This window comes from Emys orbicularis, chromosome 11, assembly GCF_028017835.1.
Source record: "Emys orbicularis isolate rEmyOrb1 chromosome 11, rEmyOrb1.hap1, whole genome shotgun sequence".
Lineage (NCBI taxonomy): Eukaryota > Metazoa > Chordata > Testudines > Emydidae > Emys > Emys orbicularis.
The window spans coordinates 79,427,007-79,442,837 of NC_088693.1; the positions used below are offsets into that span (position 1 = coordinate 79,427,007).

Sequence of the window (15,831 nt, forward strand, 5' to 3'; positions counted from 1 at the left end):
AATAGTGAGACTGGAGAGAGGCAAATGAGATATACCATGAGCCTAAATTTGGCCTCCAGGACCTTTCTCCTATCCTTCCCTTTGTCATTGGTACCTCCATGTTCCATGACCACCAGCTCCTCCCCATGTCTTGAGAGATCTGCAACCTTCCCACTTGGAATGCAAGTCACCATGCGGTTCTCCCAGTCATTGCAAACCCAGCTATCTATGTTTCTAATGATCAAATTCCCTATTACTATTACCTGTTTCTTCCTAATAACTGAAGTTTTCTCCCCTGGAGAGGTATCCTCAGTGCGAGAGGAAACCACATCATCATCTGGAAGGAGGGTCCCAACTACAGGATCTTTCCCCTCTGCTCCAGTTGGATGTTCTCCTTCCCTGGGACTTTCATCCTCCTCAGCAGCCCAGAGGCTGTCAGACTGGGGGTGGGATCGTTCTGCTGTGTTCTGGAAAGTCTCATCTCTGTACCTCTCTGTCTCCCTCAGCTCCGCCAGCTCAGCCACCCTGGTCTCCAAAGCTCGTACACGGTCTCTTAGGGCCACGAGCTCCTTGCACTGAATGTACACATACGATAGGATAGGTAACCATACATGCTGCATTGAGTGCAATAAACTGGATAGCCCCACTCTGTTGCTGGTCTTCTGCCTACATTCTCTTTGTACTCCTGCAGCTCTTTCCTCTGTCGTTGTTTTGTTTTTATCAGGGGGTGTTTATTGCCTTAAAGAATGTTAAGTGTATCTAGCCTCTGCCACATACACCTCCTCTAAACTCCCTCGCAAATCTTCCCTGGTGGCTGCTTGTGTTCCCTAGCTCCTCTGGTCGCTTAGGAGCTGGCTTTTTAAACCCCTGGTCTCCCTGAGTAGCCCCACCCCCTGGTTTAGGGTTGATGGGTGCTAAGGGGCTTAGGGATCAAAGCCTGGTTAAGAAGCTCTCAGCCTTGCTAGACTCAGCTCACAGTCCCCCAAACAAACCGACCACACTATATACTTCAGTCAAGCAGCAAGCACACCACAAACACAAACACACACACTACAGACAACAGACTCACCCCAAGGCTCATGTAGTTGCTCCTCCTTAACCTGGAGAACTCCTTCGCAAAACTCCTCTGTTAGCTGCTCCTGTTCGCTAGCTCCCCTGGTCACTTAGGAGCAGGCTTTTTAAACCCCTGGTCTCCCTGAGTAGACCAGCCCCCCCGGTTTCAGGGTTGTTGGGTGCATCAGTCCACACCTTTGCAGAACATTATGCAATCACCAGGGACTCTGCCTCTGATGCCATCTTTGGCTCCACAGTACTTTCATCTGTGACTAACCGAACTCCGAATTCCCAGCCCTCCAAGGGGGGTACTGCTCAGGAATCACCTACAGTGGAACACCCATAGGGACACTAGTCGAAGAAGAAGTTACCTTGTGCAGTAACAATGGTTCTTCGAGATGTGTGTCCCTGCGGGTGCTCCACTACCCGCCCTCCTCCCCTCTACTTCGGAGTTCTCGCTATGACTCTACGGGCCGAACAGACACTGCTACTGAAGTTCTCCGATCAGCAGCGCACGTACTCCTACAGTGGAACACCCACAGGGCCACACATCTCGAAGAACCATCGTTACTGCACAAGGTGAGTAAATTCTTTTTTTCCCAGCTGATTCAGCTGCTTATTTGAGGTTTGGCTCTCCCCCTTCTTTATACCTCAGATGAAGTTTCTCTTCCCTGCTGGGGTGTAGCCACGGTGTCTCTTCCCTCTCCTCCCCCCCATTAGCTTGATAGCTTTGTTTCTTCTTCGAGTTCTTGTTCACATCCATTCCACATTAGGTGTGCGTGCGCCGCGTGCACGAACGTCGGAAACTTTTTCCCTTAGCGGCTCCCGGTGGGCCGGCGGGGCCCCCGCCAGAGTGGCGCCACTGCGCTGTGCATATATACCCCTGCTGGCCCGACCCTCTCCAGTTCCTTCTTACCGTCCGTGGCAGCGTTGGAACAACCTCTTGCTCTCGTAAGAGAAGCAATCCCTTAGCCTTAGAGTTGCATAGCTGTTATCAGTTAGTTATCAGTTAGTTAGCATTTCATTGTTGTTGGACACTTAATAGATTAGGTGCTTGGAGGATTCCAGCACCTGCCACGGGCTGCGGGGAGTGCCGCAGGCCCAAGGGTGTAAGGCTTGCGCCACGTGCCGCAAGCCTATGCCGGTTAGTGACCCCCACGACTCCTGTCTACGTTGCCTGGGGGAAGTTCACCAAGCAGAGAAGTGTAAAATTTGCAAGGCCTTTAAGCCGAGAACAAAGAATGAGAGAGACTTTCACTTAAAGCAGTTGTTGATGGAGGCCGCGCTGCAGCCATCGGGCCCGGAACGCCCGATGCCAGCCTCAGCCTCCTCGGTGCAGAGCGCCCCTGGAGTCATCAAGAGACCCGGTACCGGCCAAACACCGCAAGCCGTCGCCTCGGAATGCCAAAGCACCGCTCATCCTCCCCGGTACGGCCCAACGCAAAACCAAAGGAGGGGCGCGGACGCTCCCCGCAAAGGAGACCGGCGCTATATCAGGCCCCAGATACCGGGAAGAGCGGAATGGACACCGCACCGACTTTGGCACCAGTAGCACCAGCGCCACAAGTCCCACCGAGTCCAGCCATAAGCGAACTCAGTGCGGACGAAGGGCTCGAGGGCGTAATAGATCAGCCCTCCATGCCTGACACCTTTGAGGCGGCAAAAGACCTCATCGGACTGGTGGTGGCGAGCCCCCTCCTGGCCAGGGAGAAGCCTCCGGCACCCGGGCCCAGGGTGCTGTCGAAAGGAAAGCCAGCAATGGTGCGCCGTTCGAGGACACCGTCCTGGCACTGCTCCCGGCATTGGTCCCGGTCCTGGTCCCGATCCAGAGAGCAGCGGTACCAGTCCCTCTCCCGATCAGCAAGAAGCCTGTTCATTGGCCACTTTCCAATTTCAAATTGCTAACTATGCTGTACTGATGGAAAAATATGACCATACAAATTACAAGTATCAGAGGGGTAGCCGTGTTAGTCTGAATCTGTAAAAAGCAACAGAGGGTCCTGTGGCACCTTTAAGACTAACAGAAGTATTGGGAGCATAAGCTTTCGTGGGTAAGAACCTCACTTCTTCAGATGCAGAAGTGAGGTTCTTACCCACGAAAGCTTATGCTCCCAATACTTCTGTTAGTCTTAAAGGTGCCACAGGACCCTCTGTTGCTTTATACAAATTACAGTAACTCCTCACTTAAATTCATCCCGGTTAACATTGTTTCGTTATTAGGTTGCTGATCTATTAGAGAACATGCTCGTTTAAACTCATCCAATGATCGTCAACCTCCCGCCAACACAGATCGACAGCACCGCCGTGGCCCTCGCACTTGGCGTCGCCGGGGTCCGGCGCTGACTCAGGCCAATACAGCTACCCACACCGGGCTCCGGACAGCAGGGAACAAGAAACTGGTTGGCAACTACAATGGGGACCGCCAGGACACTGGCCCTTCTGGACCCCTTGGGCCTACCACCAGCGACAAGGTGCTCCCTCCAGGGCCAGCTACTCGGTGCAGCAGTCCCGGTCCCCGCACCGACGCTCCTCCATAAGGGAAGCTACGGTGTCCAAGCCACCTGCAGCCGTGCTGAGCGAGAGACCAGAGAGTCTGGCACCATATCCGGTGCCGCTCCAAGGCCACCGCCCACGGCTCGAGCCGGAAGCCCCTCCCCTGGGGGAGGGGGACCAGGGAGACCAGCCGGAGGAAGCTGAGCAGCTGCTAACTTCCTCGTCATCCCCGGATGAAGCAGTAGCAGGCACGGCGGTAACAGGACCTCCGCCAATAGACCACAAAGCCCACCAAGAGCTGCTATGTAAGGTGGCCCATAACTTGGGGTTGCAAGCCGAGGAGACAGTTGAGCAGGAGGACCCCATGGTGGACATCCTGAGTCCAGAAGGTCCATCCAGAATAGCGCTCCCGCTCATTAAGACCATTCAGTCTAATTACATGACTATATGGCAGACCCCGGCATCCAGCACACCAACAGCCAAAGATGTGGAGTGCAAGTACTTCACCCTGTCAAAAGGATACGACTTCTTGTTCTGCCACCCGAGCCCATGTTCCCTGGTAGTCTCGGCGGTAAACGAGAAAGAGTGCCATGGGCAACAGGCTCCGGCCCTTAAGGCCAAGGAAGCAAAACGCCTAGACCTGTTCGGCAGGAAGGTGTATTCGTCAGGGGGCCCCCAGTTGAGGATTGCTAACCAGCAGGCCATCCTCAACAGGCATAACTTTGGGCTGGTCCACACTAACCCCCCAGTTCGAACTAAGATACGCAACTTCAGCTACGTGAATAACGTAGCTGAAGTCGAAGTACCTTAGTTCGAACTTAAAAGTACTTACCAAAGGTCCACACGCGGCAGGCAGGCTCCCCCGTCGACTCCGCCTACTCCTCTCACGGAGCAGGAGTACCGGCGTCGACGGCGAGCACTTCCGGGATCGATCCCAGAAGATCGATTGCTTACCGCCGAACCCGGAGGTAAGTATAGACGTACCCTTCAACTCCTGGGCGGCAGTGGGGAAGTTTAAGGACAACCTCCTGCAAGGCTCCCAACAGGAGTTCACGGCCCTGGTGGAGGAAAGCAAGGCTGTAGCGAAAACCTCCCTCCAAGCGTCCTTGGACTCGGCAGACACAGCAGCCAGGACAATCGCGTCGGGCGTGGTCATGCGGGGCTCGGCGTGGCTGCAGGAGTCAGGTCTGCCGCCTGAGGTCCAGAATTCGCTCCAGGACCTCCCCTACGAAGGGTCCGGGCTCTTTTCGGACCAGACGGACGCAAAGCTGCATAGCCTCAAGGACTCTAGAGCTACACTCAAGTCGGTGGGTATGCACACCCCGGTGACTCAGAGGAAGCCCTTCAAACCACAGCCTCCTCCCCAGCGCCGGTATCAGCCTCGTCCTCGACAGGAGCCTTACCGCAGACGAGGCGGAGACAACAGGAGGTGGCGCAATAATAACAACAACTCCAATAGGCCGGGCCAGAGCCAAGGCCAACATAAATCTCAGCTGAGCCCTAAGCCAGGCTTTTGAAGGTGCGCTCGAGGACAGCGTACCAGATCAACTACCGGATCCATCCCCTTGTTTCCTCAACCGCCTGTCCCGCTTCTCCCTGCGTGGTCCAGCATTACATCGGACCGTTGGGTGTTACGCACGGTGCGAAGCGGGAACATGCTACAGTTTTCCTCCCTGCCTACCCCCCACCCCCCTTCCCCATCCCTCTTCATGGACCCTTCTCACGAGCATCTCCTAGAAAAGGAGGTTCACTCACTCCTAGAGGCGGGAGCGGTACAGCTAGTACTCTTAGACCTCAGGGGGAAAGGGTTCTACTCCCGCTACTTCCTCATCCCCAAGGCCAAAGGGGGCCTTCATCCCATTCTAGACCTGCGCGGGCTAAACAAGTTCCTGGTCAAGGCCCGGTTCCGCATGGTCTCTCTGGGCACCATCATCCCTTCCCTGGATCCAGGAAACTGGTACGCTGCCCTCGACATGAAGGACGCATACTTTCATATTGCCATCCACCCAGCTCATTGCCGATTCCTGCGCTTCACCGTGAACCAGTTCGTGGTTTTACCATTTGGCCTAGCTGCGGCCCCACGGGTATTCACAAAATGCATGGTGGTAATGGCGGCATTCTTGCGGAGGCAGAGGATTCGAGTTTACCCGTACCTCGACGACTGGCTCCTGGCGGGTCGGTCCAAAGAGGAGGTTTGGTCCGACGTGCAGACGGCCTTGAGCCTATTCCGCAAGCTGGGGCTCCTTGTCAACATTCCCAAGTCCACTCTCGTTCCAACGCAGAGAGTGGAATTCATAGGGGCGGTCCTAGACGCGGTACAGGCAAGGGCAAGCCTTCTGGAATCACGATTCCTGGCCATCCAGCAAGCAGTGAACTCCCTGTGCCAGTTCCCCACTACAATGGCCAGATGTTCCCTGCGGCTGGTAGGCCACATGGCAGCTTGCACACATGTGGTCAAGCATGCCAGACTGAGACTCAGGACTCTGCAGGCTTGGCTTACCCGTGTATACCGCCCTGGCAGGGACCCCCTAGACTTGATAGTGACAGCCCCGGGGGACGTGCTGGGCTGGTCTCCTTGATGTGGTGGCGGTCCCAGACTGTGGTTTGCAAAGGCATTCCCTTTGCTGCACAACAGCCGGACTTGACGCTGGTAACAGACGCATCAGACCTCAGATGTGGGGCTCATCTGGGGGACCTCAGGACTCAGGGCTTGTGGTTGGGGCCGGAGCAATCGCTCCATATCAATGTGAAGGAGCTCAGGGCGGTTTGTTTAGCATGCCAGACCTTTCACGCCACTCTGAATGGTCACAGCGGGATAGTTCTGACAGACAACACGACCGCCATGTTTTACATAAGCAGGGCGGAGCCTGTTCCTCCCCGCTCTGCTACAAGGCTCTCCTCCTCTGGAACTTTTGCATAGCCCATGCCATTCACCTCGAGGCGGTGTATCTCCCGGGGGAGCGGAACGAACTGGTGGACCACCTCAGCAGATCCTACCGCATGCACGAGTGGACGCTCAGAGCAGACCTCGTGCTTTCAGTCTTCCGAAAGTGGGGGTTTCCCCGGGTGGACCTGTTTGCTACCAAGGGCAATGCCCAGTGCCCGCAATTCTGCTCGTTCCAGGGTCGCAGCCCGGGCTTAATAGCCGACGCATTCGCGATCCCGCGGGGAAGGGAATTGAAATACGCCTTCCCCCCGCTTCCTCTGGTGCACAAGGTACTGCTCAAGGTGCGCAGGGACAGGGCATCGATCATTCTCATCGCCCCGGCCTGGCCCCGCCAGCACTGGTTCACCACGCTCCTGGAGCTGTCGGTGGAGGCCCCGATAACTCTGCCCCTACACCAGGACCTCATTATGCAGGACAGAGGGCGGCTTCTCCACCTCGACCTGCAATTGCTGCATCTGAGGGCATGGAAGCTATGTGGTTACATGCTTTGGAGAGCCAGTGCTCCCTTCCTGTGCAGCAGGTTCTACTTGGTAGCAGGAAGTCCTCTACCAGGGCGACTTACTTGGCCAAGTGGAAGAGGTTCTCGTGCTGGTGTGGGCCACAACAGGTGCAGCCACTCCAGGCCCCGGTGCCAACCATTCTAGAATATCTACTGCACCTCAAGCAGCAGGGGCTGGCCCCGTCCTCGATTAAGGTGCACCTGGCGGCTATCTCCGCCTTCCACCCAGGGTTTTCAGGTAGCTCAGTTTTCTCCCACCCAATGGTGGGGCGATTCCTCAAAGGTCTGGAAAGGGTGTTCCCTTACACATGCCCCCCAGTCCCACCATGGAATCTTAACTTAGTCTTTTCTAAGCTCATGGGGCCCCCGTTCGAGCCCCTGGCTACCTGCTCCCTTCTCCACCTTTCCTGGAAGGTGGCATTCCTGGTGGCTGTCACCTCAGCCAGAAGGGTATCTGAGCTGAGGGCTCTCACCTCGGAGCCACCATACACTGTTTCACAAAGACAAGGTGCAGCTCCGCCCACACCCTAAGTTCCTCCCAAAGGTGGTCTCACAATTCCATCTGGGCCAGGACATTTGTCTGACGGTGTTTTTTCCCAAACCCCATGCGGACCCGAGGCACCGCAGCCTGCACACCCTAGATGTCCGCCAAGTGCTGGCATTCTACTTGGACCAAGCCCTTTCGTAAATCCACGCAACTGTTCGTGGCTGTAGCTGAGAGGTTGCGAGGCCTTCCGGTGTCGCCGCAGCAAATCTCGTCATGGATCACGAGCTGCATTCGGGTGTGTTATGACCTCGCAGGTGTCCCAGCTCCAGCGATCATGGCCCACTCGACCAGAGCACAGGCAGCTTCTGCGGCCTTCCTGGCACAGGTCCTGATCCAGGAGATCTGCAGGGCGGCCACCTGGTCATCGGTGCACACCTTCACGACCCACTACGCGGTCAACCAGCAGGCATGGGAGGACGCGGCAGTTGGCAGGGCGGTCCTCCGATCAATTGTTTCGTGACTCCTACCCTCCTCCAAAGGTAAGCTTGTGATTCACCGAATGTGGAATGGATGTGAACAAGCACTTGAAGAAGAAAAAACAGTTACTTACCTTTTCCTGACTGTTGTTCTTCGAGATGTGTTGTTCACGTCCATTCCACCACCCACCCTCCTACCCCTCTGTTGGAGTCGCCGGCAAGAAGGAACTGGAGGGGGTCAGGCCAGCGGGGGTATATATGCACAGCGCAGTGGCGCCATTCTGGTGGGGGCCCCGCCGGGAGCCGCTAAGGGAAAAAGTTTCCGACGCTCCTGCACGCGGCGCGCGCACACCTAATGTGGAATGGACGCGAACAACACATCTCGAAGAACAACAGTTACGAAAAGGTAAGTAACCGTTTTTTATCTGATATGTACATGAATTCTCATTGTCTTTCAAAGTACTTTGGAAGTTACTGTCTAGGTGCGAAACCACATTCTTTTGTTTGTGGGGGGTAACTCCTGTTTGACCAGAAACCCATTTTAAGAATGTGGTGCGGCTCAGAAAAAATCCTGACATTTGAGAGTTCTATCGCTAGATCATGAGTGAGACTTAATTTTACTCAGAAATCACAACTCATGCGATAAATTCGCGAGAGTTGCCATGTCTGTTTGTGGTATCAGAAAGAGGCTTTGTGTATCTGGATAGGCAGAGCAAACTGAGTTATGTTTCCTCGCTGTCTGTTAATATAGGAGCTACTAGATGCTGGAGCAATTGGAGACATCTGCCACATACAGCATCTGGAGCCCGTAAGTGTGTGTGTCATGGTATTATCTGAGCTTAGTTATACCTATTAATCAGTGCCTTAGTAGTAAATAACACTTAGCATATATGCTATTCAGCATCTTCTCAAGTGTGCTAGACGCAACTAAGTGCTGAATACTATTGTTCCTTTTCCTTCTTTGTTACAAAATGTAATTAGTTAAATAGGATTTGAGACAACAGACTTTTTTATTTTACTATTTTTTAAGTCTTGTGTATTTTTTATATTCTTTATTAATCATCTATTGTGAACATAAAACAACTAGAAATATTCCTTTTTAAATGCTTTAGAAAACAAATTGCTTAATCCTCTTGTTGCCAAAACTCGGGGGTAAATTATTGGAGAACTGCTGACTTCACGTCCATGACCGTTGTAATGAGAAGCACCCCTAAACAAATTTTTTGTTTTGAACTTTCTGCTGACTGTGATTCATTTTTAAAAGTATATGTGTGTGGGCGAGGGAGAATCTCTCATATTTTGTCCCATCTTATTTGGCAAATTTGATTCTCTTTTCCCCCACATGAATCTAGCTCCTTCTCATGTATCTCCTTGTTTGTACACCAACAGCATCTGTTGAATCAGCGGGAATGGGCAATATCTGGAAATAGTTTGTAGTAACTTCTAATCAGAGCTATGAAAAGGCGCCAAGAGCATTATTTTGTGGGGGCCTTACCAATGTGTTTTTTTAATTTTTCAGCAAGATGTTGGATTTTTATTTCTAAAGTTGATATCAGTCAGAAGAAATTTACTGTCAGATCATCCCTATTTAAAGTTAGTGAAAACTTAAAAATTCAAGCATTGAAATTAAATTTTATTTAAATGTCAGTAATGTTTTTTGCCCTACCATGTCAGTTGTGGTTTAATATGTAAGAAACTAATGTGGCTTATAAATTCCAAGCAGACAAACATTGTCTTTGTTCACTATTCCTTTTTAGGAGGAATACTTCAGTTTCCAAGAACAGTGGATAAATGACACTATATACTTTTCATGTATAGGAAGCTACGGTGTCCAAGCCTTGGGACGGCACCGGATACGGTGGCAGACTCTCCGGTCTCTCGCTCGGCAAAATTAAAGTCACATAAATTGTGTCCCCAGTTTAAGGCATTTTTAATAAACTGGCAGGAATCGGGTATTTAGAAAAGCAGAATTTTCCTATGATCTTTTTACATTAATAACACTCAGGAAATTAGCCTCCTTTTTTTAGTGAAAAGGATTTTAGATATTCAACAAATTCTGCTGTGACACTTAGCCAAACAAATCTGGATTGGATCATTCACAAGGAAGATGCCAAATTGTTTGTTTATACTTAAGCAGATTGGGAGGGACTATGATTTTTGTTTTGTTTCCTGGAACTCCATTTTTGGAGTTTATAGGCAGTATAAGTTGTTACCGTCTGGCCCAATACCCCTTTGTATGGACACCAGTCTGAGTGGATCCGTATACTGGCTCTCATGTGTTTCCAAGCCAGTTGGGTCTGGGTAGAGTCTCATCACCATTTCTGGGTCTGGGTCTTTAGGACACACTCCAAGACTTAGACCTCTTTGTGCCTTTCCTTGGGACATGAGGCATTGCTGCCCTAGACCTCAAAATCTGTGTCTGAGACCTCCTGAGCCTCACAGTTGCTTACTCATGCTCCCACTGAACTCCACTGAGGCTGTGGATGCTCTGGGCTTCTAGTTTAAGCCCTGTGCGGACAAAGGAAAGCAAGGAACACAGGGTTAGCAAAGATAACAGGAGTACTTGTGGCACCTTAGAGACTAACAAATTTATTAGAGCATAAGCTTTCGTGGGCTACAACCCACTTCTTCGGATGCATAAAGCATAAAGGGTTAGCAAAGGAATTTCTTAACCACAGAAACTTCACTCTTGAAAGAATTCAAGAGTTATAGATCTTTTAAAACAAGAAAAGTCCTGAGCCTCCCCATCTCACCCCTTCTGGGAGTGGGGAATTTTTCAGCATTATAGGCAGGGCAGAGTCTCTCCTATCCTCTTTCTCCTGCAAGTCCTCCTTGAGTTTGGTGATATTTGATCCCCTGCTTAGAGTAGCACTAGTCTCTGTCTTCCTGCCCTGTGCTTACCTGGAATGTGCTAGCTACCATTCCCCTGTCATTCTTGTCCTCCCCACAGGCCACTGTGTAGAAAAAAACATTGTTCCATGGGGATGGACCAGCAGTTGAGAGACATTCAAGTCTGATAGGTCCAAACTGCCATCTTGATGGCTTCTCGGTAATAGTTCTTCAATGAGGCGTTAAGCAACTTTCCTGGGCAGGCCAACTGTCTGGAAAGCAATTCAATATGTACTTGCCTTAGGCAAGTTTAGATATATCTTCAACGCATAGTACAAAATGGAGCCCATTTCTGTCACTGAAGTATAATGAAGAAGTTAGTGAAATGTGTGTGACATTTCAGATGGAAATATTGTTGACACAATTTAATGTATTTTGCTAAATTTTCCCTTTTTACCACAAACTTTTCACTAAGAAAAAATGGAAAATAATATAATTTTCAAACTATCTGATGTATATAAGTGGTTGAAATCTGCATTATTTGCAGGATCTTTAATTGTGTTTTCTGTATGTTAAGATTATGCAATATACAAATTTCAAACATGTTTTTGGAGGATGCACCAAGGTGATGTTTTTCTAGCTGAAATGAATTTGGTATCTTCATTCAAGTTTCTAGTAAACAGGGGTCCATATTATAGAAGACAACCACGGTTAGCACTAATTGGTAATAGTCTCATAGGGAAGCCAGGGATTGAAAGCCAGGGTCACTTGAGTCCCTAAAGTTCCTCCTTCCAGGTCCAGAGTGAGAAACACTTGTAGGGCATAGGGCGAGGTAAGCTTGCACTTCTGCTTCTCTTGCTGTACCTGTTCCTTGTAATAAGACCTCAGTGAGCCTGTCAATCTAGCACCTTCTTAGCTGTCAAGCCCCTTCTCCTTCCAGATTTGGGATTATTAATTGTTTTAAACTATAAATTACTTGTATCTATTCATTTCATTAATTACTGTTTATTTCTTGTAAGCATAGGTTGGATTCTGGCATTTTGCCCACTCGTTTGTGAGAGGAAATTGGAGGAATGAAGCAGAAAGTACATTTTCTTTGTTAGCCAAGTCCTGCCATGACATCGACCTCATTAATTTTTGGATGGGTGATAAAAGGTTTACAGCATCTTTTTTATCATATTTGTTCTAAGAATAAACATGTGCAAACACAAATAAGGGGTGCTATAGTTACACACGTTTTATGTAACTTTCCCCTTCCGAGAGACTAAGGCCGTGTCTAGGCGACAGATGTTTTGCCAGTGTAGATGCAGCTTATGATGACAGAAGGAGTCTTTCTGTCGGCACAGTAGCACCACTCCTCCAAACAACAATACTTATGTCGTCAGAAGAACTCTTCTGTCAGTATCACTGCATCTGCATTGGAGGTTTGCTGACATAGCTGTGCCGACAAAACTTTGTAGTGTAAACCTAGCCCCAGTTAGCTCTTTTCCCCTCTGCGTGTCATTGACCATCACCCTCCTAGAGAACAAGAAGCCTGAACCTTCTTCTAAATGTAGATCTCCTGCAGTGATACAAAAAATGATAGATTAAATTACCTTGATTTAAATATTGGCGTTCACATTATTTAAAGGAAAATGCCTGTAGTTGTTATTACATCCTGGCAGGAAGAATAAACCAAAGGCGGTAATCAGATTGTGGGGGAAAGTATCTATCTCGGGATATGTATGTCTCCATCACTGTAGTATCTGAATGCACTGCAAATATTAATGAATTTACCCTTACAATGCCCTTGTGAGGTAGGGTTTTTTTTTATATCCATTTTATGGATTTTGAACTGAGGCAAAGTCTGTGACTTTTCCAAGGTCACACAGTGAGTCTGTGTGACAGAGCTGGGAGCTCAGCCCAGATCTCCTGAGTCCAACACTAGTACCTTAGCCACAGGTCATTCTTTCTCTCCTGAAACTTAGTATTCCAAGAACGGTATAATTTCTTTTTTAAATTGAATTCTCCAGTCTGTCCAAAATCACCAACCTAGGCAAATTAGCTAACTAAACCATTATAGCTTCACTGGTGAGTTAGTTGCAAGTTGGATGTAAAACTTGTATTTATCAGAAAAGGATGGAATCCTCAAAAATGGAGGAATTGGAATGACAATGGCCCTGGGTCTGGGACTCGCTGTGTCTACTTCTGAACCAGTGGCTAAGAGCCCCAGTTCAGCAAAGAACATAAACATGTGCTTAAATGGGACTTAAGTGCTTTGTTGGACGTCACAGTGACAATTTCAAGGTGTGATAATTTTACTTATCTTCAAGACTAGAAATATTCCTTGGAAGGTCAGCTTGTGGAAAGCGAGGCATTTCCATTTCTCAATGACATACATTATTTTTCTATCCTGACAGATTGAGATATCAGACCTTAATATCTTATTTTTATTATCCCTCTTTTATTTTTGTAAAATACTTAGTTTCTGTAACATTATCTCTAAAACCACTAGAATTAGCCAAGTTGGATTACATCTTTTAAGTGTTCAGATAGTCTCCGTTACTGTTGTGCAGCTCCTGTTGAAGTCATTTATCTTCACTGGTCCATAATCTCGAACAGTCTGTGAAATATCAGTTTCTAAAAATCATGCCAGAATTGAAGTGGGTGAGGGAGGAAAAGAAGATGAGAATCAGAATGATGTGATTTTTACTGTTTGATAGCTCCTCACCTCTCAGAACATCCAGTGGGACCAATGCTAACACTTTCAGGATCAGTAAATATTATCCAGCACTGATCCTGGACTAGAGGTCATAAAGAAATTGTGATCCTTGACTTAAAAGTATAAACATAGAGATGTTGTATTTGTATTCTCGGACCCATTTTAGTCCCATAACTTTTTTAGTATAGAATTAAAGACATATTTTTTCCAGTTCCTTGAAGGCAGCCCAGACAGTTATTGTTTGTAAATTCTTATAACAGAAACTGGAGACAAGAGAAAAAAATCAGAGCTCTTCTGACATCATTCCGTTGACTAGGACCCTGCTCAGTTAGAGATTTCCTGAGTAATAAAATTATTCCCAATACTAAGACATGTCATCAGAAAAAAATCGTAGGGAAAACAGTTGCGCCACTAGTGCAACAGAAAACCAACAATTAATCGGTGTTGAAGGACTTTGAATATCTAAAAGCCCAATCTAGGTTGGATTGAAATTAGTTAGACTTCTGTAGACTTCGGTGTGTGTTGGATCAAGCCCAAAATGAATGGTTAAAAAAATGACCATTTTTACACTTTTTTATGTTGATATGTTTGTTTATTTATGAAAATGTCTGTTTTATTTCAGGTGCTTAAAGGTGTCATCTTTTGGCAGTCTTTCTCATTTTACTAATGAGCATAAGGTTTGTATAAATACACCTGTATGAAGGAATACTCAAAGTCTCTAGCCTTATTTCAGCAAAGCATTTAAGCATGTGCTTAAGTCACATAAGCACATGCTGTAAATTAAGTTCACACTTCTTTGCTACATTGGGGTCTATATTATCATTTAATCTCCATTTTATTTTCTTTCCAGGAAGTGTGTGACCATTTTAAACATACCTGTAGTTATCAGTAGTTTTCCTGCTAAAAATGTGCATTTTGAAATATATAGGGAAAATGACATAAACATTCCAGGAAATTCCTTGTTTTATGTTAACAGAAGCCTATTCTTACAGTAGCCAAGGTCCTGAAGCCCTAGTGAAATAACTCAGTAGTGTAGAGAGCCTACAATGAAATAGCCCAAGCAGAAATTGCTTATGATGTTTATTTAAATTTTTTTTTAATCTCAGTATAATATGCATTACTTCTAAAGACACACTTAGGCCTGGTCTACACTACGACTTTAATTCGGATTTAGCAGCGTTAAATCGAATTAACCCTGCACCCGTCCACACAACGGAGCCATTTAGTTCGAAATAAAGGGCGCTTAAAATCGATTTCTGTACTCCACCCCGACGAGCGGAGTAGCACCAAAATCGATTTTGTCATTTCGAATTAGGGGTAGTGTGGCCGCAATTCGATGGTATTGGCCTCCGGGAGCTATCCCACAGTGCACCATTGTGACCGCTCTGGACAGCAATCTGACCTCGGATGCACTGGCCAGGTAGACAGGAAAAGCCCCGCGAACATTTGAATTTCATTTCCTGTTTGCCCAGCGTGGAGAGCACAGGTGACCACAGATAGCTCATCAGCACAGGTAACCATGCAGGCCGATAATCGAAAAAGAGCCCCAGCATGGACCGTACGGGAGGTACTGGATCTGATTGCTATATGGGGAGAGGATTCAGTGCTAGCAGAACTTCGTTCAAAGAGACGAAATGCCAAAACTTTTGAAAAAATCTCCAAGGGCATGATGGAGAGAGGCCACAATAGGGACTCAGATCAGTGCCGCGTGAAAATCAAGGAGCTCAGACAAGCCTATCAAAAAACAAAGGAGGCAAACGATCGCTCCGGGTCAGAGCCGCGGACATGCCGCTTCTACGCCGAGCTGCATGCAATTCTAGGGGGGGCCGCCACCACTACCCCACCTCTGACCATGGATTCCGAGGCGGGGATAATCTCATCAGCTACACCTGAGGATTCTGCGGAGGGGGAAGAGGAGGAGGAGGACGAGCTTGCGGAGAGCACCCAGCACTCCGTTCTCCCCAACAGCCAGGATCTTTTTCTCAGCCTGACTGAAGTACCCTCCCAAGCCAGTATCCAAGACCACGACCCCATGGAAGGGACCTCAGGTGAGTTTACCTTTTAAAATATAAAACTTGTTTTAAAAGCAAGGTTTTTTAATGATTACTTTGCCCTGAGGACTTGGGATGCATTCGCAGCCAGTACAGCTACTGGAAAAGTCTGTTAACGTGTCTGGGGATGGAGCGGAAATCCTCCAGGGACATCTCCATGAAGCTCTCCTGGAGGTACTCCAAAAGCCTTGCCACAAGGTTTCTGGGCAGTGCAGCCTTATTCCGTCCTCCATGGTAGGACACTTGACCGCGCCATGCTTGCAGCAAGTAATCTGGTATCATTGCATGACAAAGCCTGGCAGCGTATGGTTCCGGT

General features: G+C 48.5%; 1 protein-coding gene across 1 annotated transcript in view; it reads left to right on the forward strand.

Moving 5' to 3' along the window:
• LOC135885431 (2,7-anhydro-N-acetylneuraminate hydratase-like) overlaps positions 1 to 15,831 on the forward strand; it is an 85,489-nt gene that overhangs the window by 40,467 nt on the left and 29,191 nt on the right. The window contains exons 7-9 of the mRNA XM_065413121.1: positions 8,686 to 8,742; positions 11,788 to 11,918; positions 14,087 to 14,141. Coding sequence (XP_065269193.1) covers positions 8,686 to 8,742; positions 11,788 to 11,918; positions 14,087 to 14,141 — 243 coding nt within the window. The remainder of the gene's footprint in view (positions 1 to 8,685; positions 8,743 to 11,787; positions 11,919 to 14,086; positions 14,142 to 15,831) is intronic.